At 39.0% G+C, this 26635-nt stretch overlaps 1 protein-coding gene across 2 annotated transcripts in view; it reads left to right on the top strand.

Moving 5' to 3' along the window:
* The window catches only part of bmal1b (basic helix-loop-helix ARNT like 1b), a 36917-nt gene extending 12081 nt beyond the window's left edge, over nucleotides 1-24836 (top strand). Inside the window, exons 2-20 of one of the 2 annotated variants that reach the window (XM_056265792.1) lie at nucleotides 1834-1898; nucleotides 2332-2479; nucleotides 3290-3310; nucleotides 3637-3705; nucleotides 8910-8948; nucleotides 11005-11031; nucleotides 11134-11291; nucleotides 12108-12187; nucleotides 12277-12369; nucleotides 12462-12579; nucleotides 13724-13873; nucleotides 13965-14211; nucleotides 17369-17475; nucleotides 17555-17705; nucleotides 17792-17880; nucleotides 19552-19648; nucleotides 21806-21902; nucleotides 23760-23853; nucleotides 24610-24836. In XM_056265792.1, coding sequence (XP_056121767.1) covers nucleotides 1834-1898; nucleotides 2332-2479; nucleotides 3290-3310; nucleotides 3637-3705; nucleotides 8910-8948; nucleotides 11005-11031; nucleotides 11134-11291; nucleotides 12108-12187; nucleotides 12277-12369; nucleotides 12462-12579; nucleotides 13724-13873; nucleotides 13965-14211; nucleotides 17369-17475; nucleotides 17555-17705; nucleotides 17792-17880; nucleotides 19552-19648; nucleotides 21806-21902; nucleotides 23760-23853; nucleotides 24610-24770 — 2011 coding nt within the window. In that variant the 3' untranslated portion in view covers nucleotides 24771-24836. Of the gene's footprint in view, nucleotides 1-1833; nucleotides 1899-2331; nucleotides 2480-3289; nucleotides 3311-3636; nucleotides 3706-8909; nucleotides 8949-11004; nucleotides 11032-11133; nucleotides 11292-12107; nucleotides 12188-12276; nucleotides 12370-12461; nucleotides 12580-13723; nucleotides 13874-13964; nucleotides 14212-17368; nucleotides 17476-17554; nucleotides 17706-17791; nucleotides 17881-19551; nucleotides 19649-21805; nucleotides 21903-23759; nucleotides 23854-24609 lie in introns of those variants that run through there. The other variant, XM_056265793.1, reaches the window with a different exon arrangement.
* The last annotated feature ends 1799 nt before the right edge of the window (nucleotides 24837-26635 follow it).

Below are 26635 nucleotides of genomic sequence, written 5' to 3'. Positions count from 1 at the left end.
TCAGATATTTCACTTGTTCGCCAAAAATGACTAAATATCTCCTTGGGAATGTCTGACACCGGTGCATTCACACTGTAATAGACGTGGCAGCCGCGAAAGCTTGACAGGCGTAGCAACAGTAACTAAGGAGGGCGGGGCTTAGCGAAGGGTCAATTCTGAATGTCTTCACAAAGCTAAGCTAAGTTTTCCTTTTCATGCTCATTGCTTAAAAGCTATCAGGTTATTGGCAGCTTGCTTGTTGCATAAGTCTATCTGGGTATCGGTAACATGATTTTCATTGTTATCTGCACCATGTTGCGAACACACTGTACTAAGCTTATCTGGGTATCAGCATCGTGTTTGTTCTTTAAGCTTATAGTGTAACTCATGGCATTCTACTTGTTGCTTTAGACTTACCTGGTTATCATTGCCAACATGCCATGCTTAAGCATATTTTGATATCAGCAACATGCTGGTTCTTTGAAGTTATATAGTTATTGAAACATGCTTGTTGCTTTAGGCTTATCTGGTTATTGCCAACATGCTGTCCTAAGCTTACTCTGGTACCAGCAACCACGCTTTTCTGGTTAATATTGGCAATATGCTTGTTTAAGTCATCTGGGTAGGGGCGTACTTCTGGCCACCCCTGTTGTACATTTTGACGGTTTTAACAGCTGACTTTTTAAATAGCTATGACACTGGCACAAAGCAAAGGCAATGTACATACTCCAGCTGAACTAAGTTGTCACTTCACCTATCAATATAGAAAAAAATAACAAGCCCAAAGATGGCTATATTAAGTGGAAATGGCAACGCTGCAAATGCACGCTTGGGGAAGCTGCTTTACGAGCATAAACAGAAACAAAAAAGAGCGAGACGCGAGTTCTTTTTTATAGGAAAAGAATGGAAAAGAATCGCAATGGAATGGAAAAGAACGTAAGGTTTAGTCAACAAAATTAACAAACATTACACATGGTTATACCCTGCTCTCACACACACACAGTAGCCTGTATTACTCACATATCCTGTGATAGCACAAAGAAATCATTATATTAACGATGATCCAGTGTTTAACCAGTGCTGTTTTTGAGATGCAGTTACACTAAATCCGTTTTATGTTTTCCATTAACATCCGTTTTAAGTAGCGTATTCCATGCCACCCCAATAAAATCACTGGCTCTTAACTGGCCACCCCTAGAAAAAAGTTCTGGCTACGCCCCTGCATCTGGGTAAGGGCAACATGCTTGTTTCTCAAGGCTTTCCGGTTATTGTTAGGAACATTCTTGTTGCTTAAGCTCATTCTGGTAACTGCATTTAAAGGAGCATGTTGCTCTTCTCCACTGCTTGTAACAGAAGAGCACTCTTTTCTGCTACTCTCCTCCTGTAAGGGACATACTGCCCCCAGTCTCTGCTATTCAGGGGGACATGCTGCTCCTTTCCGATATGACCCAAAAGCAGAGAGATGCTCAATACAATCTTTATTAATTAAGCTCAAATAACTGGCAATGAACCATAGCGAAAAAAATTAATAGCTGATGGCTGTCATGTCGACAAGGGCTTCATAGGTTATTATCTAGGGAGGTTGACATTCATGTTGATAATTTAGAGGGCTTCGAAAATTGCATATCAAATATGATACAGTACAGTAGGCTTTAACTTGGATTATTTCCAGGTTTAAAAAGAATACAATAACGTATTTTCACTGTTTTCCTCTGACTTTTGGACACTCAGGAGCTGCTGTCTGCTCAGTTACATCATCCATACCCCTCTCTTGTGTCCAGGTTATGAAATGCTCAAGCTTTGTCTGGGTGGAGATTAGATATCCCTCTTTACTACAACTCTGTTCTCTTGCAGAGGAGGATCGCATCCGACAGCCTTGGGAAATGGTGAAGGAAGAGCAGCCCTCGTCTATCTCTGTGGTGAGTTTAAGGAACATTACCTTCATATTTCTAATTTCTGCTCCTTTAAATAATGAAAATCAGATTTAAGGGATTATTTGTATTAGTTTGTTAATTATGTAAAAGCTGGTCTTTGAATCTCTGAACTTTAAGGCCTGGTTTCACAGACAGGGTTTAGATTAAACCAGGATTAGGCCTTAGTTCAATTAGGGCATTTAAGTAGCTTTTATAAACATGCCTTAAAAAAAACATTACTGGATTACTTGAGACAAAACAAAAACAAGTTGCTTTCAGTTAAAACAACTCCAACATGCATTTTAGTTCAGGACTAGCTTAAGCCTCGTCTGTGAAACCAAGGGTAATGTTTGTGAAATTGCAGATGTCTTTCAATATGGTTTTCAGAATTACAGAATACAAGAAATGAAGGGGTTACATTTATGTGTGTATTTTGCAGATAATCTAATGGCAGACCAAAGAATGGACATCTCCTCCACAATGAATGAGTTCATGTCTCCCAGTTCCACTGACCTGATCAGCAGCTCCATGGGAACGCCAGGCATGGACTACAGCCGCAAGAGGAAGGGCAGCATCACCGACTATCAGTAAGAGCGGTTCCTAACAGATCCTCTCAAGTCAAGTCAAGTCAAGTCATCTTCATTTATATAGCGCTTTTAACAATGGAGATTGTTTCAAAGCAGCTTTACAGAGATAAACATACAATTTACCGTAACAGAGATTGTTTTGGCTTTATAGCGATTTTGAATAATGTTATTTCCGGCTAAAGTTGGTTTTGATTGATTCACTTCCAGCAAAATGATCATTTGTTATTACATTAGGGGCCACTAAGACGACGGCGTTCTCTCTAAACAGACTTTAAACGCGAACCTGTGACCGGATGGCGTTCACATGCGCATTAAAAATTGATTCTATAGTTATATTCGTTTGAATATGTGTGCGCAGGTTTGTAATTTCCCTACCAACCATGCCTAAACAAACTACTTGTCTTGCCTATAAATTTGATACAGAATTTTATTTTATCACTTCGGGGTACGCAAACCGGATTTTCAACAACGCTCTAACTTTGTTTCATGATGAGATAAGACCCAATGTTTAGTTCATTCAGGGCATTCAACTTTAAAATATGGTAAAAAACTAAGGGCCAGATTTACTAACAGCTTGCGCCAGCGCAAACCTTCTTTTGGTGTTAAAAACTACTCTCAGGATCTACTAAATACACACAGTGAAAAATTAGCGCTGAAAAGGCATGGCCACAGTAAGGCGTGGACAAAGAAAGTTATACAGATTTGAAACACGAGGGAGTAAATGATGACATAGTTTTCATTTTTGGGTGGACTATTCCTTTAATATGAGATTATATGAAATTGATTTTGTCTATTTTTTTCTTTTCACAGAATCGATGGTTTTTCTTTTGAGTGAGTATCAAAACATCCAAATGATTTTCATTTTACAATAGTATAAAATGTGAATAAGAATGTTTATTTTATTCCATTACAAAAAGCTATAACCATGGGATACCATGGTGCATGAACAGTATAAAACACTACCATGATATATAACATATTACCATGCTATCATGACTGAAACATCACTAAACCATGGTACTGTCAGAGTAACTTTTTGTAAATGTTTGTGCCTCTCTTTGAGAACAGGCACATCATTCATCTGATTAAATAAAGAAAGAAAATTGTATCAATTCACCCGTTTGATTTTGAGAAAAATACCAATTTTATCCTCTTAGATCTGAGGCTTCATGGATGAGATTCCTTATCCCAAACTCACAGCTCACACAATACCCTGAGAGTGAACGGTCAGTGAGTATGGATGAAGAGATGCTAACTAGTCAAGCTGTCCAGTCTGTACTTATTTTAAAGCTGCCGTCGGCAACATTTTTTTTATCATATTCAGTGAAATCGACACTATAATCCGACAGAACAACATAAATAAAGTGGTTTTAGAAAAAAACCCGAGCTTCTAACTCCACCTGGAGCGTGTTATTTGTTTTGCAAAAATCCACAGCTCTCGGATCATCGGGTCCAATCAGCGCAGGGGGGTGTGAGATCTGACTGTCAATCACAGATCGGGCACACGCCACCCCTCGCGCACGTTACAATCACATGCACACGCCGGAAGTTCGCGCAGTAATGAAGAGTGATGGCGGATGTATCTCGCTTTCAAAACACTAACATATCAAGTAAGCTCATTTAGAGTATAAATGACGTTAGCAATTGCAATCTATCGGTAGATTAGCCAGGACAGCATACCTCCAAATACTCCATGGTGTTGATGGATGCTGATGAGACGGGCGCGTTCACAGATAACCTGGTGCACACGCACTGACGAGCACGAACTCGGTGGGAGGGTATTCGTTGATAGTGGGGGAGGGGCATGAGAGTTGTAAACATTCAAAATTTTGCCTAAGTCCACTCAATCTGCCAGACTTGCCGACTGCAGCTTTAAGACAAATGTAGTCACCTTTGACCAAATTCTCACTTCACGCAGAGAGATGAGAGATTTTTCAAGGGTTCAAATTGTGACCATGTTAACTATGTGTGTAGTCTGGTTCTCTTGGTTCTTTTGGTCCGGACCAAAAAAAAGATTATACGTTTAGTCCTGGTTCACTTGCTGTTTACACTGCCATTTTTAACACTGAGCATTAAGATACAAAACAAAAACAAAAAACGGCTTTTGTGACATATTTTTCTGATGGAACTTACCGAACATCCAAAACAATGCTGCTGGAATAAAAGTGCTTATTATTGGCACATTATGTATGTGCGAACAAATGATGGTATTTTTACCAGCTGAGAACTCACAAAGAGCTTATTAAATGTGTAAAGGAGTCAAAACAGCGGCAGGAATTCCTCCGTCACACACACAAACGATGAACTGCTGCGAGGAGACGGCGATTCCAACGCCTGTACTGAACTTTAATGGGCAACATAACGATTATGATGAGAAGATCCAGGTATTCTTGAGCATTCTGTCCTTTTAGGGTCACATCTTGAGACATCATGTCCTGTTTTTTGTTCGTTTAGATGTCTTTGCTCTGTGCTGCATTCATATTTCAGTCGAACCGCACCAGTCGAACCGTTCGTTTGGAAGCGGACTGAGGCCCAACGTTTGGTGTGCACCAGGGTTTGGGCGACAGCGTTCACACTTATTTTATCCACACTAAAAGAGCAATGGACCGTTCGCAAAGACCCGCCCCCCTTAGTTACTGTTGCTATGTCCGACAAGCTACGCTGCTCTCACACACACCATGTTCTCACGCAGTGAAAAATACATCGCGGACTGACAACACGCTGACAGACAGGACAGACCAGGTTACTTTTCGGTTACTTTTCATATTAAACATATTAAACAAAGTCTCCCCTTTCAAATTTGGTAATTTTTTTAAAAGAAATTTAAACAGTAAAAACCGCTTTGTGGCTCTTTAATACGGAGCCCCCCTAGTTCCACTTTGTCAAAAAAAATTATTATAACTATCTCGTGGCCTCAAGATAAGTAACTCGTGGCCTCAAGAAAGTATCTCGTGGCCTCAAGATAGTATCTCGTCAATTTGACAAAGTGGGACTAGGGGGGCTCCGTACTTTAATGTGTCGTGACAGATCGCTGTAGACCATCAGTTAAAGCTGCTCGTGATCCGATCATCTCTTCCTTCTAGTTCATTTATAGCATCAAATAAACATGAATGGACATAAGAAGGAATGTTGTTTTAACCGGAGAAAGGCATCAGTACATTCCGTTTTTCAAGTTCAAATCCTCCCATGTTAATCTACTAACTCTCCTGACTGCTTTGTCGGACAAAATGGTGGATGGCGAAGTATGATTGGTCAGATCACCTGTCAATCAAGCATCAGAGTTCGTTTTAATCGAACCAAACCTGCCAAGTGTTAACACAGCCTATAAAGTCACTATTAAACACCCACAACCATTGGGCTGGCATTCCATCTTTTACAAATAAACTATCAGACTCAATTACACAATTAGGGGCAAATTCACTAAACAGTATTTCTGCACAAAACCTGCGTCTTATTCTCCCAGCACCCACAATCCACTTTAACTGGGTGGTACCTGTGTGCTGGATTAAAGTCTCATCTTTGATCACCAAAAACTCATCGTTGATCACCAAAATGGCATATTTAAACGCTTTTTTTCTGTGAAATTGATTCATGCCTTAAAATAGCTTGAATGTAACTTGCTTCATTGATGCCGCATTCCAGGCAACCTGTAACCTGTGTTTTTCCAACTCGTAACTGGGAGTACATCGTTCCAGGCAACCTGTAACCTGTGTTTTTCCAACTCGTAACTGGGAGTACATCGTTCCAGGCAACCTGTAACCCGTGTTTTTCCAACCTTACACCCGTGAAAGTGCACTGGAACGGCAGTCAAACCCGTGACTTCCCATCCGTGAACTCGTACTAGATCGATGTACTCCCAGTTACGAGTTGGAAAAACACGGGTTACGGGTTGCCTGGAACGCGGCATTAGTATACGCAAAACCATGAATATGCAAATGAGCCCCGCCTCCGCTCACTCATACAGGGTCGTCTACAAGTCGATGTATCGGAATGGTAATGCGTTCTATGTATCGCTTTCTACAACATCGGACACATGCCGGTAATTAATTATCTTTGGCTTGATTACGTTATCAAACAGCTAATGTTGTGTTGCTAATGTTACACAAACCATGTTCCTGTTCGCCATCTTGAGTCAGACCGCTGCCTTCTAAAAATCAGCATCCTTAGAAACGCTTTGGACAACTTAGATTGTCAGTGGAGAAAGGCATATGGTTCATCATAACATCGTAATATACATCATATACATAATTCACCCGCTATATTGCCATATTAAAAACTTGATTTTCACCACAGGCCAGGTACTGATACAGTATTTGTGCCGTTACCTCATTTGCATTTATTGTTTTTGTTAATCAGGTGCTCAAACTACGCAACAGCGTGTTCACGTTAACAACACTATTAGCACAATTTACAGTCACAATTCATTTTTAGTGGTAAGAATCATCCTTTTAATAACTGTTTCAGTGTCTAAATATCATGCAAAATAGCAGTTATTTTATGCAGCTGAGAGTTTGATGTACGTTTTTTTTAAATAACATGTAATGCAGAGTTTCCCACTGAAGGGTTTGTAAACAACAAGAGGTTTTATTTTAATAAAACTGGCATGTACTTATAAAAAGTATGAAATTAGATATTTGAATTGTTTGCAAACAAGAACAGATGCATTAAATTTATTGATGCAGTATGTGGCTTAAAATCGTAGGCGTTACTTTAAGTAAATAATTGAGGTCATAGGGGTTCAGGTAACTAAAAAGTTACATAACCAACAGAAAAAAAAAACTGCAGTAGATGTTATCACAGTGTCAAGCCCTCAGGTAAACAGCGTGTAATGTTTCTCATTCTTGTCAGTTATGAAACCAAGCATTATGAAACAACCAAGCTGGAGTTGATGGTGCGCGGAATGGGAGTTATATCATATCAAGTCATAGTATATTGTTTCTGGTACCATATTGTGGGATCCTTGTAATTACATTTCATGATGGGAAATTAATAAGATATGCCCATGACCTAATCATTTATGAACTACACTCACCGGCCACTTTATTAGGTACACCTGTCCAACTGCTCATTAACACTTAATTTCTAAGCAGCCAATCACATGGCGGCAACTCAGTGCATTTAGGCATGTAGACATGGTCAAGACAATCTCCTGCAGTTCAAACCGAGCATCAGTATGGGGAAGAAAGTTGATTTGAGTGACTTTGAACGTGGCATGATTGTTGGTGCCAGAAGGGCTGGTCTGAGTATTTCAGAAACTGCTAATCTACTGGGATTTTCACGCACAACCATCTCTAGGGTTTACAGAGAATGGTCCGAAAAAGAAAAAACATCCAGTGAGCGGCAGTTCTGTGGGCGGAAATGCCTTGTTGATGCCAGAGGTCAGAGGAGAATGGCCAGACTGGTTCGAGCTGATAGAAGGGCAACAGTGACTGAAATAACCACTCGTTACAACCGAGGTATGCAGCAAAGCATTTGTGAAGCCACAACACGCACAACCTTGAGGCGGATGGGCTACAACAGCAGAAGACTCCACCGGGTACCACTCATCTCCACTACAAATAGGAAAAAGAGGCTACAATTTGCAAGAGCTCACCAAAATTGAACAGTTGAAGACTGGAAAAATGTTGCCTGGTCTGATGAGTCTCGATTTCTGTTGAGACATTCAGATGTTAGAGTCAGAATTTGGCGTAAACAGAATGAGAACATGGAACCATCATGCCTTGTTACCACTGTGCAGGCTGGTGGTGGTGGTGTAATGGTGTGGGGGATGTTTTCCTGGCACACTTTAGGCCCCTTAGTGCCAATTGGGCATCGTTTAAATGCCACGGCCTACCTGAGCATTGTTTCTGACCATGTCCATCCCTTTATGGCCACCATGTACCCATCCTCTGATGGCTACTTCCACCATGTCACAAAGCTCTAATCATTTCAAATTGGTTTCTTGAACATGACAATGAGTTCACTGTACTAAAATGGCCTCCACAGTCACCAGATCTCAACCCAATAGAGCATCTTTGGGATGTGGTGGAACGGGAGATTCGCATCATGGATGTGCAGCCGACAAATCTGCGGCAACTGTGTGATGCCATCATGTCAATATGGACCAAACTCCCTGAGGAATGCTTCCAGCACCTTGTTGAATCTATGCCACGAAGAATTGAGGCAGTTCTGAAGGCAAAAGGGGGTCCAACCCGTTACTAGCATGGGGTACCTAATAAAGTGGCCGGTGAGTGTATATTGACAATTAACAAGGAAGTGAAAAACGACTTAGTTTTAAAGATTACTTTTCAGAAATATTAGGTTTTGAGAAATATGTTTAACTAAATATAAACATATATGTGAATTTCATGCATTTTAATCCCAGGTACTTTATATTGGTTGACTCCTGAACTATTTAAGCTAATGTATTTGTTTACTGTTTATTTGTTAGGGACAGAATGGATGCAGACAATGACAAACAACTTGAAAGGTAAGCTGAATTATTGATCAAGAGATATATATATATATATATATATATATCTCATATATACACAGTATGGTCTAAATGTCTGATATATACAGTTCAGTCATGAAACTCTAGATGGCACAGGCTGATAGGTCCTTTACATGTAATCTGCAAGCATTCACATCATTTACTGCATGGCCATAGGTGGAGTGTGTGTAAGGCTAGGCAAAGCTTAGCTTTCCCCTGGCCACAAATTTGAGACTAGCGTGGACTTTCCTCCCTCAAACCAATGCCTGCTGCTGCCTCTGACTGCTTTTAGAGGGAAATGCTGCTCATAACTGCTGGTCTACGATCAGTTTTCTCCATAATAATAGCATATTGGCGAAACAGATGTGGCAAGCAATCCAGTGTGTGTCTGTCTTTCACTTTGGAGAACGTAAAAGGTTTCTATTTACAACATGTTTTTGCAGCGTTGAGCAATGTAGCCAATCACAAAAATATCTGTTGATTTCTTGACCGCAATGGCCAATCAGAGGTGTTTAAGTTAAGTGCTTTTCTGTTCAAATGAACAGTGGTTTGTGAACGTAGATGCTTTAATAACAAATAATTGTAGTTTGTGACACGTAACTTGAAACTATTTAATGGAAATCTATTTAAATGTGTTTTAAAGGGGAAGCGCATCTCCTTATCTTTGTCCAGGAGTTGGTTCACCCTCCTATGTACCTGGCACAAGCTTATTGGCCTCTGCTGATTCTTCAGCCAATAGGTTGCTTGCTCAACATTTAAATAGTCTGGTTCAGTGTTTGCTGTAGGCTAGACCAGAGTTGCTCTGAAACTCCTTCACCTCCTTCAGCTCCACCTGCCTAGATCTGCTACAGGATTGTGTCTGTGTATCTATTAGCAGGAGCAAGTCCATTCAGAAGCAGCAATAATCAACAGCAGCAGTGTAGCAGATAAAGTCTGCCAAGACAAAATACATTAACATTGCCATATTCAATAACACGTGAAAACTATTTCAAGAGTTGTCATGATTGAATCACATACATACCTGTATGTGTATATTAGGGGTGTAACGATACACGTATTCGTATCATATTGAACCGTTCGGTACGAGGCTTTCGGTTCAGTTTTCGGTATGCATTTTTGAACCGAACGGTTCATTTTTCCTGCCGACCAAAATTTCGTTATTTCAAATGTAGGCGCGTCACGCGTGGCAAGCGCGCTCATAATGTCAGAGACGCTGGCGTGACCACAACATTGCCCAACATCAAATGGCAAATGTAATGTAAGCGGAACGAAAGCACTCGTTATTGTGTGTTTGACGGACCGTTTATCAGTTTGGACCAATGCAGCGCGAGCCGATCTAATCATCAGCACTGTTACTACACAGCGAAATCCAGTAAAGAAAGCATTTAAATTCGCCACTGAAGTAATGACATCGCTGCGAGATCTAGTGAGAAATATTCGATCAAACAGCGCTGACGTGGAAACCAGGAAGAGACATTGTGCCATGAATGAACTATCCAGTGTCCACAGATCAGCAACATTCACTGTGGATTTACTGTAGTAACACTACTAACTGTAACCATGGAAGTTTGGCAGGAATAGTAGGCTAATGCTTTCAAGTAACATCACGTCGGTTTTATTTTGACATTATGAATACAATTGCTGCCCTCAAATGTTAATCGGAACTAAAATAAACCTTTGTTTATAACTACTACAATATTACAATTCATTTTGTCCAAGGAGCTGTTTTGTTTTATAAGCTCCTAAGAAAAGTCAAGTATAGCTCCAACATTGCTCAAAGTTAAAAAATATCATACTTTATGATGTTAGTTTTAATAAAAATATAATTAAAAAAATTAAATCAAGGAAATTTCTTTCTTTTCGCTGTATCGGAAACGTACCGAATCGTACCGAACCGAACCGTGACACAAGTGTATCGTATCGAACCGAACCGTGAATTTTGTGAACCGTTACACCCCTAATATATATATATATGGTTCATCTGTAAGTGGTGTTTATATTTAGCCTACATGATTGATTAATTTCCCAGATTAAATTTTTTTTTTCTCAACAGGGTCGATCTGCAGATTAAGAATGCAAGGTGCTGTAAATCAGAGCATTTCTGTATTTAAAAAAAAATTATTATTAGAATATGCCATTTTTTCCAATTGTAACATTGGTTTGGACTCTTGGTTGTCAACAGGGAGGCTCACAGTCAGATAGAGAAGAGACGCAGAGACAAGATGAACAGCTTTATTGATGAGCTGGCTTCATTAGTGCCTACCTGCAACGCCATGTCCCGCAAACTGGATAAACTCACTGTGCTGCGCATGGCAGTCCAGCATATGAAAACACTTCGAGGTGAGGTTCACACTGTCATTCCCATAGAGCCATTATGGCCTGGCTGGGACTTTAAATGTAATCTTAAATCTAGACATGTACATTCAAGTAGATTTGTAGCCGAGTACAGTAACATAAAAGTGATTTCAAAAGTGAAAATATAAGTTAAAAAGAAAGAGTATGACATTGACATTCAATTTATGTTTTATTCACAAACATTATATCACCAATAATGGTTTCAAAACAAACTGAGTGAAATGAACAGTATGCATTAAATGGATATTATTATGCAAAGTTGTTTTACAATGTAAAATAACTTCATTATATGATGTGTTTTATTATATCTGATATTTTTTATACATTTACATTTACATTTAGTCATTTAGCAGACGCTTTTATCCAAAGCGACTTACAACTGAGGACTAAACCAAGCGAGTCATCGTGAAGAGGCAAAAGCAACGCAAGAAGTGCTCAAAATACAAAGTTCAGCCATAGCTCGGAGTAGCATAAGGCAGGCAAGCGAGGATTTAGAGGAAAGGATTTTTTTTTTTTTTTTTTTTTTTAAGTTAAGTGCTCCCGGAAGAGATGAGTTTTCAGTTGTCACAGTTGTGTATAATTATTCACATTCATTGGTGAATAATTATACAATTATTACAATATTCATATAAATACTACTTTTGCGACACAGTACTTTTGTGAAAGAATACAAAAGTTTCAAGAAAGAACGCAAAGTTTGTCTGGGCCCAGGGGTTACCCAAATGTTTTGCAATTGAACGCAAGTGTCTCATACTCTTACAAGTACTAATCGATTACTCATGCATTTGCTGTCTTTTTAAGGTGCTGCAAACCCTTATACTGAAGCTAACTACAAGCCAGGCTTTTTATCAGACGATGAGCTGAAGCACTTAATATTAAAGGTAGGTGACCTAAAGAATTGTGTCTTTTTGTGTTATACTGACTGATAATCCCTGGCTGTGATTCATTGGTGATTCACTCTGGTTCTCAGGCGGCTGATGGTTTTCTATTCGTTGTGGGCTGTGATCGGGGAAAGATCCTTTTTGTGTCCGAGTCTGTCTACAAAATTCTAAATTACAGTCAGGTAAGGCCTACTAATGCTTCAAAACATCCACGATATGACTCAGAAGTCAGCGTGTGACTCATATTGCCTGCTGCTCTCTCCCCGTCTTACAGAATGACCTGATTGGCCAGAGTTTGTTTGATTATTTGCATCCAAAAGACATTGCAAAAGTCAAAGAGCAGCTCTCGTCATCTGACACAGCACCACGGGAGAGACTCATTGATGCTAAAAGTAAGTTAGTACTTGCTGCTATATGCCTTAAATACAGCATTATGCAAGCAAACAGTAAACTCGAGGACTTTTAAAATCAGAACAGATTTGAAAACACTAGCCAGCATACATTTTTTGGTATCATACATATGCCGACTTTGCAAATGGTTACACTACACACACTCAAGTTACAAGCACTACACAATTTTATGGTATTTCTGATTATTTGGGTAGCTTCTGACTACCCAAAATCTGCAGACTGGCTCTGACTTTCAGCAAAAATCTGTTCGGTATTTTACACTTAAAGCCCTGTTTTAAGATCGTTTCTGATGAAATAGAACGGTTAAGATTCAAATTTGGACACATGCTGCTGGCCCGAGAATTTTTTGGTTTCTGTGGTAGCACCCCCCCCCCACCTCCACAATGGTTGCATAGGTGCACTAAAACGCATTAAACTTTAGTTTACAAAGACGTAAAACTCACCGAGTGGTCAGGGGTGTTCACTGATAAGCTCACACAAAAGATGCTTTCCAATAGGTTTTATCGTAGTTTTTGTCCAACTCCTTTGACTTGTATTGGATGTGCTGTGAGGTAGGGTATTACTCCGCCGCTGGAAACGGAAATGGGTTTGTTTGTATTCTTCTGCTTCTTCTGTGTATTCAATGAAATGCCAGTGGTTTGCTTGTAATTGGCAAAGGTGCATTATCGCCACCAACTGGGCTGGAGTGTCTATTATTCAAGCTCTCAACGGAAGAATGTACGGGTGTGAGGCGTTTGGAAAAATAGGTCCACAGTTTTACAACGAATGGTAAAACACCTGTTGGAAAGCATCTTTTGCAGTGATTTTTGTGAGCTTATCAGTGAACACCCCTGACCACTCGGTGAGTTTCACGTCTTTGTAAACTAAAGTTTAATGCGTTTTAGGAAGGATTGTTCCAGTGCACCTATGCAACCATTGTAGATGTGGGGGAGGTGCAATCACAGAAACTGAAATTTCTCGGGCCAGCAGCATGTGTCCAAATTTCAATCTTAACCATTCTATTTCATCAGAAACGATCTTAAAACAGGGCTTTAAGTGTAAAATACCGAACTTGTCCTTTAACTACATACATTTCACCAGTTTTACCAGTTTTAAAAATGATCTGACAGAGCATTATCTTCTCAGCCGGGCTGCGAGTCAGGACAGACATTGCCCCTAGTCCCTCCAGATTGTGCTCAGGGTCCAGACGCTCCTTCTTCTGCAGAATGAAGTGCAACAGGTCCCTCGTCAAAATGGAGGAAAAAGATTTCCCCTCGACTTGCTCCAAAAAGAATGGTGAATCAGTTCTTTCACTTACTTAGAATATTGTTAAATATTCAAAGACAACGATTCCTCATCATAACTTTTGCTTTTGTTCTCCCTGTAGCCGATCGCAAGAGCTTCTGCACCATCCACAGCACTGGCTATCTCAAGAGCTGGCCGCCCATTAATATGGGCTTAGATGAAGACAATGAGCCTGATAATGAAGGCTGTAATCTCAGCTGCTTAGTGGCCATTGGCCGATTACATCCTCATATTGTCCCACAACCTATGAATGGAGACATCCGGGTGAAGCCGACAGAGTATGTCTCGCGCCATGCCATTGATGGGAAGTTTGTTTTTGTGGACCAAAGGCAAGTGGTGACTACTGGGTGCCCGAACATGAAATACGGTTGCAGTTTAAAGGTGTGGTCGCATTTACCGTTGCTCGGAGCAAAATCCAAATCTGTGCAATGAAGAATTTTGCCTGATGAACTTCCAGTGGCGAAAAATTGCCATATGCGAATGTCGCACCAGTAAAACGTTGGGTGAACTTTTGCAGCGCCAACCAATAGCAAGCCTCTCGGTATGGCAGTGAAGGTAGAAACTACGGCACTAGTACGCTTCAATATTAAAAAAATGTCTATAAAGAGGCTGTTTGGAAAGCAGTTATTTAGGGTTGGTTCGTTTGCTAGCTGGCAGGACCGGCTTTGGATGGCCTGCTTTCTTTTGCAGAGCTGCAGTAAATGTGACCGCACCTTAACTAGGTGAAATAACCTTAAACAATGCCAATGCACTACAACATGTGACATGGCTTATATAATATGGTATACTTTTCCAGATTCTAAATAACATGAATGTAAAGGTCTGTTTACACCTCGTATTAAGATGTGTACGGTGTACTGGTGTTTTAATCCGACTCTTTTGTCCACTTTCAACCACTTCTGTCCTGATTTTTTTCTAGGGGAGGGTCTATGGAAGGGTAAATGAATGGGCTTTTTCAGATCTTTTAATCTAATGGACAAAATAAGCTTGCGCAAGTTACATATGAACACGACTGAAGACGACGGTAAAACACACGGAGAACAGCAGCTTTAGTTTCTGCTCTGAAGCCGCGAGACCAGCCGAACGCTGTGAGTGTGTGTTAGAAATCAGGAATGAAGAGAGAACATTGTGCTTGGTACGTTTTCGTCTCCAGACCAAACTTGGGTCTCCAGTCAACAAAGTTTAAATCCCCACTTGCTAGCGCACTTCCCATAATGTATTAAAGGGGTGATGAACTGAGAAATCAAATTTTCCTTGAGCTTTTGACATCTAAGAGGTCATCAAATTATAAGAATATCCTGTAAGTTTCAAAACTGAAAACGTCCTTGTTAGTCCAATAAAAGCTTTTATTGACACCAGGCTCAGCAAGCGACTCGTTTTTCAAAGTGGGGAACTATGACGACAAAGAGGATAAAACACCACCCCCGCAGAAGAAGATCAACGCCTACTTCAACACGGACGGTTTAGCCCCGCCCACCGATTCGCGCATTACATGAAACTCATTATAATATGCAAAACTGTTATCCACTCACAGCAGTGGGCGTTTACTTCCGAGTCTTCAATGCGAGACGCCCATAAAAACCGAGCGTTTTTGAGCTAGGCTCAAAACTAGGGTAGAAAATAGCCTATTACTTATTCATTTTGATGTTTTTGAATGTAAAAACCAAGCGAACGTCATAAGTTGACCTCAGACAACAATATAAAACAATTTAAAAAGCCAGTTCATGACCCCTTTAAGTCAGTAGACGGAGAGAAGACGGTCTTTTGTGGCTGTTTGAACACATTCGATCACATGAGTGTTTACACTACGAAAGCAATCCGGTCGAATGTGTTTTCCACTGCCTCTGGAAGTGGTTGAAAGTGAACAAGCTGAAAAAGCTTTAGATGCCGTTTACAGCTGTATTTAGCGTCGTCCACTTGCGATCAGATCGACCAAAAACGCACCATACCAGGTGTAAACAGGGCCTATGTTTAAGCAAACTATTAGGTCAAATGGATTATTGGTTGGGAGATGTTTGTTTTGTCTACTGATGGATAAACTGATTTGTGACCGTATGACCAATCCTGATGTTAGCGTGACAGTTTTGTTAGCGTGATTTGTTTTTTTGAGCACAATGCGGATCAATATCCAAATATAAAAATGGATAAATGACCCAGGTCATGACCTGGCTAGAGGCCGAAATGTAGGACACACACTGCACCTAAAAATACTGCACAATGCCTCTGTGACAACAGAACAGTTTGCCTTTTATACTGTATGTCAACTGCACTTGTAGAGACTTAAGGCGCAGGCGCAGGTATACTTCATTTTCTGCGTTTCGCTCCCTCTCACGCACAGTTGTATGATTGCTTTTTTATACTACCAGACATGAGACATCAGAGGGCAGCACTCATTTACAGGACATTTGTTCGGATGGATAGAAGAAAAGAAGCGGATCCCCCATTGCATGCAAAGTTTAGAACAAGAACCAAAACAATGGAGAAGGATATGCTGCTTTGTTAACCGAACAATGATTGGACGAATATTTTTATGGTCCTACTCCTTTCACAGACAATATACAGTATATATGTATATACATATTAATACATTTAGGCCACTTAACTTAGTTATTGCTATCAGGATGTGAAGAGACTTAAAGGGATAGTTCACTTTGAAATTAATTTTTGGTATGTTTTAGCTTACCTCAAGGGCATCCAAGATGTAGGTGTCTTTGTTTCCACAGTAGTTTCAATTTTGATATTTTTAGGTCAAACCGTTCTTGTCTGTCAGTCATATAATGCAGGTCTATGGTCACTTCCTCAAAGAGCATGCACAGAGAAGTCCAAATTAAACATGATTTAATGACTCGTAAATGTAAGTACACATTGATGGCCTACGACACGAAACGAGCGGTTTGTGTGAGAAAACGAACAGTATTTATATCATTTTTACCTCTTGTAACCACAGCCACGTCCAAGTGATCTGAGGGCGCGGGCGCTTCGGTCTGCGCGTTACAAGAGGTAAAAACGATATAAATACTGTTAGTTTTCTCACACAAACCGCTCGTTTCGTGTCTTAGGCCATCAATGTGTACTTACATTTACGAGTCATTAAATCATGTTTAATCTGGACTTCTCTGTGCATGCTCTTTGAGGTGGTGACCATAGACCTGCATTATATGACTGACAGACAAGAACGGTTTGACCTAAAAATATCAAAATTGAAACTTCTGCGGAAACAAAGACACCTACATCTTGGATGCCCTTGAGGTAAGCTAAAACATATCAAAAATGTATTTCAAAGTGAACTATCCCTTTAACAAAAATTAAGTCAGCATAACAATAAAATGTTTCTGTAACAAATCGCCTACCCTGCCTTTAAGAAAGTGCAGAATATTGTGGAGTAGAAACATGTTTGCATGATATTATTAGTACAATAGTGGCTTGCAAGCACTGTAAAAACACTCGTGCTCCTCCGTGTATAAAAGATTCCCCTTTTCATTCCAGGGCCACGGCCATTCTTGCTTATCTACCTCAAGAGATGCTGGGCACGTCTTTCTATGAGTATTTCCATCAGGATGACATCGGACATCTCGCTGAATGCCATAGACAGGGTAACAACAGAGCGCTTTCCTGAGTGCAGCGTGACCAGACTCGTGTCATGATTTCTGATCTGTACGTCTCTGTTTGCAGTTCTGCAGATGAGAGAGAAGATCAACACTAACTGTTACAATTTCAAGATTAAAGATGGTTCTTTTATAACTTTAAGAAGTCGATGGTTCAGTTTCATGAACCCTTGGACCAAAGAAGTAGAATACATAGTCTCAACTAATACAGTTGTCTCGTAAGTAAACTAAATCTACTAATAATTCATGATATCAATGTTCTGACGGTTTGGTTTACTGACCTGAATGGATGTGTGTTTTGAAGGGGCAGTTCACTTGAGGGAGCAGAGCCTCACTATCCTCAGCTCACTGCTTCCCCTCAGAGTATGGACAGTGTCCTTACAGCCGGTGACGGTAAGCAGATCTCATTTACGCAGCAAATAAATGAGTGACTGTTAAACCATGGCATAACCCAGTGGTCAGGAACCTGCCGGTTGTCTCACCTTTCACCAGCATTTGATCATTAGTGTCCTGCCGATAACGCAAAATCAATCTACCGAAGGTAAAAAGTCAAAACTAAAAGTCAACTTATGATAATATTTCAAGTTTTTTGTGTATGCAGTGCTGTGCGCAACACCAATACATGGAAAACCACTTTCATTTATATAGCTAGCTTTAAAATGGCAACCGAATTTGATTCTCGAAATGTCAGCAACCGAACTCACACGCCCCCGGATCCTGTTCTCACGCAAGCCATGAATATCACCGGTAGCCATAGTAAAGTAAATATCAAAGAGGTCCATATAACTGGAAATTATTATCACAGTCGACAAGTCAATCAGAACGTTTAATAATATGAATGGGATTCTGGACAAAAAATTAAAAAAAAAAAAACATTATTTCATGACATTTAAAGCATTTTTCCTCTAAATTTGTATATACTTCATTTTTGGTAGCCTACTATATAAAAAAATTTCATTCAACAAAAACTACCTTCCACACTTTAAAAATCTGCTTTAAACATTAACCTTACATTACAGAAGGCCGCTGAGAATTGGGTGGGAAACAAATGCTGAATTGTCATGAAAATGTAAAAAATATATATATTTATATTTTTTAAAGCAAAAATGTTATACTTTTGGATGTTTCTTTACCGTTTTGTGAGATTCATCCTAAAAGGATTAATGGACTCTAATTAAACTAATACACTTAATCTGATGCATATGCACATTTGTCTATCATACATAAATGAAATAGGTAAAAAAAAAAAAAAAGCCTAGTTTATTATTAAGTATTTGCGTCTGTTTTATTTAAATAATCATATTTTCAAAATGCATTGCTTAGAGTCAGCATAAATGTATTCATTGTTAAAACAATTGTATTTAATCAGTTAAAATGCTAAAATATATCAAATAAAAGCTGTGGAACAAGCAACATTCAATTAGTTAATGTAATTGTATAGACTGAAACAAATGGGATTTATTGATTATAAATATATAAACCTAGTTATTGTATATTTAAAACACATTCAGTTTATCTTACCCGCTTCATTCACACATTAAGCTTATTCGTTTGTTAATGTTAAAACTGTAATCCAACTGGATGGAAATGTTATATGAAATTTAAATACGATTTTAAATGTGACTGTATGCACGATTGGTTGCAGTGCAGTGTATGGAAACAGAGAAAATTAAGCACAAAATTAAATCACAAGGAAATATCTCACAACAGGACAAAGTGTAAGAGAATATTGATATGATCCTCCTTTACACTAAAGAAATTATATATATATATATATACAGTAGTCAACATTTTAAGTGGATCAAAACCTTTCATCAAAGTTATACATGAATTTTGAACAATACCCGTTCTTGTCTTAGGACAACTTTGATGAACTTTTTTGATCCACTTCAAATGTTGACTACTATATATTGGGCATGGCGTGTCTATATATATGTATGACAAAAAGAGATTGCTAGTACCACAGTTTGCTAAAGAAGACTACAATGCTGGAATGTAGCATTGCACTTGGATTTTTACGGATATACGTCGGCAGTCGGTGTCTTGTCAACTGTTCTTCTGCAGGCTCAGTGAAGACTGTTCCCGGAATCCCTGGAAGAACGAGACCCGGAGCAGGAAAGATCGGACGCATGATCGCAGAGGAAGTGATGGAGATCCAAAGGTGAGCGGATCAGTTTTACGCCTAATCAGAGATGTATAAAGTACTAGAGACTTGAGTAAAAGTGCAAGTGCTCTATCAAAAAAGTGACTTGAGTAGAAGTTGAAGTGCTCTTTAAGCACCATACTTAAGTGGAAGTACTAAAGTATTCAAAAAAAATTGTACTTAAGTATTGCAAGTAGGTTTTTATTTTATTTACTACTCAAGTACTAAAAGTAAAAGTACAAGTATTGTATTATGTAGTAAAGCATCTCACCCTTCTCTTCCCTGCTTGTGCCTTTTTTCTCCACAGCTTATTGGGTATTTATATGCATGTTACAGCGATATCTGAAAGCTTTGTTTATGTCAGGGACTTCCTGGAATGTTACATATGGCTCTTCTTCACGTGTTCCATATATGGACTAAATGTGCACAGGGCGCCCTCAGGCTGCCAGTATGGATTGAAAATACAGTATATCAGATTATCCAAAACTCATAATAATTTCATCGGCCCATTTTGGGTATAAATCCAATAAATATTATTCCTCTCTATAGGGATCTGACGTAAACCTATGCAAATCTATCAATATTTGTCAAAAACTGCACAAGCTAAAAGCCCGAGGGACATTGTTTTGTCAAGCGCTTTCATGACGACTACACAGGATTTTTTTTTTTTTTTTTTATGGGAACGGCTGACGCTCATAATTCATATTAAAGGTATCGACTCATTTTTTCATTACATAACTCCTGACACAAATTAAGAAATAACTGTCACTATAAGTTTCTCAGAATAAAATAGTGGTCAAATACTGAAACTTGAGTCTTCTAGATTTTTAATAATGTGTAGTTTGTCAAGGTACTAACATTCAATCTAATAATAACTTTGAACTATTAAAAACAAAGAACTATTCAGTGCGCCGGCGTCCTCGCACATTCTATATGAATTGTCTTTCACTCCGACAAATGAAAACATGGACTCTATAGGGCCAGGGGTCTCCTTCCTCACCGCCACGATCACTCGAAGTTGAATGGTGTTTCTGGTTCTTCCATCTCGAAACAAACTAACAAATCTCAAGTGTTCTCAATGGAGGCAGGCAGCAGACTGAAAGGCAGAACAGGAGCACACGCAGTCTTCTTGATCGCTTGATTCCCTCAATGATGAGCCAGCTTCATTAAACCTGGTGACAGAGTCATCTACCGCTCTGGCAGTGATTATGTGGGTTTGGAATGATTAGTAACATCTGTATAATTGTAACGAGTAACTATGCAGTACATAAAAAATGTATCGGAGTAAAAGTATTAAACTCATCGAAAATATGTACTTAAAGGGATACTCCACTTTTTTTGGAAATAGGCTCATTTTACAACTCCCCCAGAGTTAAACTGTTGAGTTTTACCGTTTTTGAATCCATTCAGCCGATCTCCGGTTCTGGCGGTACCACTTTTAGCATAGCTTAGCATACATCATTGAAGTGGACAAGACCATTAGCATTTCTAAAAAAAAAAATGACCAAAGAGTTTCGATATTTTTCCTATTTAAAACTTGACTCTTCTGTAGTTACATCGTGCACTAAGACCGACGGAAAATGTAAAGTTGTGATTTTCTAGGCTGAGATGGCTAGGAACTATACTCTCATTCCTGCGTAATAATCAAGAAACTTTACTGCCGTACCATGAGTGCAGCAGGCGTAATGATATGACGCAGCGCCTGAAAATAGTTCCGTTGTGTTGACGGAAGGTGGCCTATTTTCAGGCGCTGCGTCATATCATTACGCCTGCTGCACTCATGGTACGGCAGTCTTTTTTTTTTTTTTTTTTAAATGCTAATGGTCTTGTCCACTTCAATGATGTATGCTAAGCTATGCTAAAAGTGGTACCGCCAGAACCGGAGATCGGCTGAATGGATTCAAAAACGGTAAAACTCAACAGTTTAACTCTGTTGGAGTTGTAAAATGAGCCTATTTCCAAAAAAAGTGGAGTATCCTTTTAAGTAAAAGTGGAAGTAGGACAAAAAAATAATACTCTAGTAGTAGAGTACAGATACAACCTTTTAGTACTTAAGTACAGTAGTGAAGTAGTTCTACTTCGTTACTATACATCTCTGCGTCTAATAATCTGCACTTGAGTCACACTCTTGATGACATTGCATCTGGTTTCATCTTTCATTGATATGATTGACAGGATAAGAGGCTCATCCCCGTCTAGTTGTGGCTCAAGCCCCCTCAACATCACCAACAGCACACCCCCTCCTGACACATCGTCCACTGCGGGCAGGAAGGTAACGTTTGGGCTTCAGTCTCTGACAAACATGTATAGGGATGTGTGATATTGACCAAATTAGTGTTGTCAAAAGTCGATACTGAAATTTAAAAAATGTGACACTTTGAGCGTAAACACCTCTGATTGGCCATTATCAGTGATGGGAATAACGGCATTATAAATAAACGGCGTTACTAACGGCGTTATCTTTTTCAGTAACGAGTAATCAAACGAATTACTGATTCCCCCGTTACAACGCAGTTACCGTTACTGACAAAAAAAATGTGGCGTTACTATAATTGAACTCACAGAAGCGGCTTTCATCCGAGTAGGCTCTCTCTCCGCCATAGGACCTGCAAAGTTTTTTTCTCTGGTGTGTGTGTGTTTATGTGGCGCCGGAGTGGACAAAAGCGAAGCGAACGGCGCGAGCGCGCTCAATGCGCGAGAGAGACCGAGTGCGTCCGTGAGCGCGCTCAACAGTTGCGCAAGAGAGCAACGTTAATTAATTTACATGGTTATCCAAATAAAATCTAAAAAATTACCTACAGGGAACGTTCTGTTTAGGTTATAAAATAAAACCCGAAAATAACCTGCAGGGAACATTTACAGAAAACATCTTTGTTTGATCGGTTGTAAACACGTGCGGGAAACATGTCTAGAATTTGGCTTAAATAACCTCTGATGATGACGTTCGCTATAGGTTATAAAAAAAAACCCCCAAAATATTATATTTTAGTATTATATATATATATATTTTTTTTTTTTTGTTGTAAATTGTTCAGTATTATATTGAGAGAGCACTTGTTAAACTGTTTACTTTTGTTAGGAAGAAAATACTTAGGCTACAGTATGTCTACTAGTTGTGAAGTTGTGTAACAGTTTTATCATTTTAATATGCACAAAGAGTATGTATATTTTTTATTATTATTTATTCATTTTTGGTACATTTCTTAAGAAGCATAATTTATTTTTAAACTTATTTGTTGGCCAGTTGGGGTCTGTGCGATATTAAGTATAAACCATCTATAATGTTTATATTGTTCTACTATAGTAATGCTAATATTTAGAATAATATATATATATTGAATTTAATAGGCGTCTCTCACATTGTCCCACAGCAACATTAAAATAGAATAAATTATTATTATAAAACATTGAACACTAATCTACACTATTAAGTGTCCATTTAATTAATTTAACATATTTAATACTGGGGGCATCCAAATTATTTGACATAGGCCTATTTAAATTTTTTTTTTTTTTTTTTAAGTAACGCAATAGTTACTTTCTCTGGTAATTAGTTACTTTTATAATGATGTAACTCAGTTACTAACTCAGTTACTATTTGTGAGAAGTAACTAGTAACTATAACTAGTTACTTTTTTTAAGTAACATGCTCAACACTGGCCATTATGCTCACATACTCATTAAATATGTCTGTGATTGGCTACAATGATCAGCGCTTAAACAACATGTTGTAAATAAACATCCATGACTCTATTCAGCGAGCGCTTACACAGACACACTCGGGAGTGTTTGAGAGCAGGCGTCTATCAGCGGATCGGTCCTGCTTGTGCTTTCAAAAACCTTTCAAACACTTCGGTGTGCTCTCGAACGCTCCCGTGCGTTGGTCATTGTAGCCAATCACAGACCTATCCGATGAGCTCGTGAACACAATGGCCAATCAGAGGTGTTAATGATTCCACTCAACAGTGCTCAAAGCGTCACATTTTTAAAATGTCAGTACTGACTTGGTACCGAAAGTCGGTACTTTTGACTACTCTAAAAATGATACATATCGCACAGCCCTAAAAGGTACAGAACGTTAATGCAATGTTAATGCATCTCCTGATTTATTTTTTTCCTAACTGCTCAGTTTTCAAATGCTGGAACTCCAGACATCCCTTCTGCCGGAATGATGTCAGGCCAGGACAGCATAGGATATCCTTACTCTGACAGCTCTGTTTTAAGTAAGTTTTAACCCTCTGGTACTCTTCGCGTTTCGGTCAAAAATGACAGAATTTTATTTTTTTTAATGAAATGAATGTACTATATTTTAGTTCGATAATGTTTTTTACTTAATATTTTGTATTTTTAGGGGATTTTATGGTACTAAATTATGTTTTCGCTGTATTTATAATCGATTTATTCACTTTTTGAGCATAGACCTGAAAATACAATTTCCAACTTAAACTCGTACATCTTGAATGCTTTAGAGCACAGACTTAAGTTTGATCTCTTTTCAAAGATAACACTTGGCAGATTATTGCTGAAGTGAAAAAAAAATGTAAAAAGGGAACGTTACAGAATTTTACGTGTATTGTTATGAGAAATACTATATTCAATTTTCATATAAAATATATATTTTCAAAAAACATGTTTTACTCTAAAACTGTGAGAAAACCAAAGCCATAAATCTAAACAAGTTGTGTTCAAAATTTGAGCCCGATATCTCAAAATCTCCCATTCATTTCCTATGTGGTCGTTTTTGACCGCGAGGAGTACAAGTGCGACTTTTTTTTTCAGGACCATTTAACCTGTTCGAATCATGTCCATGATTTTTTTGTGTGTTCACACAGCAAGTGCCAAAACCTTTACCAAGTTTCGTAAATCAAGAAATTTTTTTTAAAAACAAAACAAATGTACACTTTTTCAGTCAAAAATGACCGAAGAGCACCAGACTTACTTGATCATTGATTTGACACAACACTTCCTCTGATCCGCAGGTGATCATTCACACATTGGTATGGGTGACATCACGGACGAGCCCGGTTCCAGCAGTCCCAGTAGTGATGAGGCTGCGATGGCGATCATCATGAGCCTGCTGGAGGCGGACGCGGGCCTCGGGGGTCCAGTGGACTTCAGTGACTTACCCTGGCCGCTGTGAGAGTTCACCCATCACACTGTACCACCGGTCACACTGTATCCTGCAACATAACTCCATCCGGTTCACGTTCTGGAACTTCTGACCAGCCATGACTTTGACAATCAACACGTCTGGACAGTTTGTTGTTTTTTCTTGGTGACGTTATGTTTGTTTTTGTCTCAATGCCTCAGGTAGCTCCACCCATAGCAAAATCTCATTGGTCCACAATCCCATTCCACAGCTGTATATTCCAATGTGTCAAATCTTGTTACTACTTCACTTGCATTGAAGACAAACAATGGCTTCTCGCACCAGGTTGTGACGGTGTTAGATCGCTCATCCTACAACACACCATTATTAGTGGAAGGGTATTGTTTTAATGGACAGGATGGAGCACGTGTCAGTTCTACAAACAACAACCACAAATCCTGTTGGGCTTAGAGATGATTTCTATATGCAGCATTTCAGTTATTTTTTGTGTTTCTGCATATTTACTTATAAAAAAAAAAAAGTGTAACAGATGTATGTATTCTACCATTTTATCTGGATGTATATGATTTAAGTGAACAAAAGGGCAGTGACATTTTTTAAAATAAAAAGTATTTCTTTCTCTTTATGGAGCACAATCTTCATTTCATGTGAGAGTACACCATTCAGATAAAAAAAAAAAAAAAAAAAAAAAAAAAAATTTTTAGCACCAAATATTTTTGTTATAAAACATTGAATTAGAAATTGCGTTCTCTCTGTGTTTACAGTAAAACTCGTTTTTATCTGAATTCTAAGCATTTCTAAGCATTGCCAAACCTGATTGTGAAGTTTTGTGCAAAACAGTACAGGTAGTAAAACGGCTCATTTCGCCTTTGGCTAAGCCACACCCTAGAATGTAGATTGACCAATCACAGCGCAGCCAAGAACGAGCTCCCACAGTGGTCGAGATATATCCAGCTGCAGACCCGCAGCACCACCAGTTTCAGAACCCCAGCGCCAGAACCGGAAGTGAGGGAGGGGCGGAATTATTTACAATGACACAAGCATGTTTTTTTTTTGCAAGTATTTAAAAATATTTAAAATTGTTGCACCTTTTAAAGCTGCAGTCCGGAACTTTTCCTCTTTGTCGCCATCTCTCTGTTCGAAATCTGTAACTGCAGTGATTCGCGGAATTATTATCTTTACGTGGGTTGTAAATCGGCATGAAACAGCGCGGATGAACACAGTGCTTTGAGGCGAGTGCTGCTGTCTGTCACCGCGCTGTGTGGATACTGGCATACAGAATCACAGATTCACTTTTTGAAAGTTTGACCAACATAAGAATTTTCATAAGAAAATGTCTTCTGAACAAGTAAGTAAAATCCATTTTTGTTCTGACCAACTAAGGGGGAAAAAACATTCGACATGATAAGCTTCGTTAGATTTAATCAACGCGATTTACAGCAACCGTGCAAATTATAGCCTACTTTGTTCTCAAATTGTTCATGTTAACAACATCAGCATTGCGTGACTAATGTTAAATTTAATGTGTTTTATGGTTAGCAGCGTAGTTCAGAATTCATATTCTCCATAATAGCAAAACGAGAAAGGCACAACAAAGGAAACTCCATAACTGTGTGAATTAAGAAAACGTACTGTTACACGATTGAACTATTGAAATGTCTTACTTGTTCAGCAGAAAAAAGCCGTCTCTTCTTCCGTTTTGAACCCCTTCAAAACTCGGAGTTCACGCACTTTTCAAAAGCCCCGCCGATGTTTAAATCCTTGTGTTCGCATGAGACGGTTTCTTTCTCTTTCTCTAGCCACCTTAAATCCGAAGTACGAAGTCTTTTGGGTATTATAACTGCTGAATCTCCAGTTGACACTGATGATTGTTGTTTGGATCTTTCTGGATGCCA

Source organism: Rhinichthys klamathensis, unplaced genomic scaffold (assembly GCF_029890125.1).
Source record: "Rhinichthys klamathensis goyatoka isolate OS25496 unplaced genomic scaffold, OSU_Roscu_1.1 h1tg000240l_1, whole genome shotgun sequence".
Lineage (NCBI taxonomy): Eukaryota > Metazoa > Chordata > Actinopteri > Cypriniformes > Leuciscidae > Rhinichthys > Rhinichthys klamathensis.
Note: the sequence above shows the minus strand (reverse complement) of the source record. Positions and strands in the feature narration are given on the sequence as shown.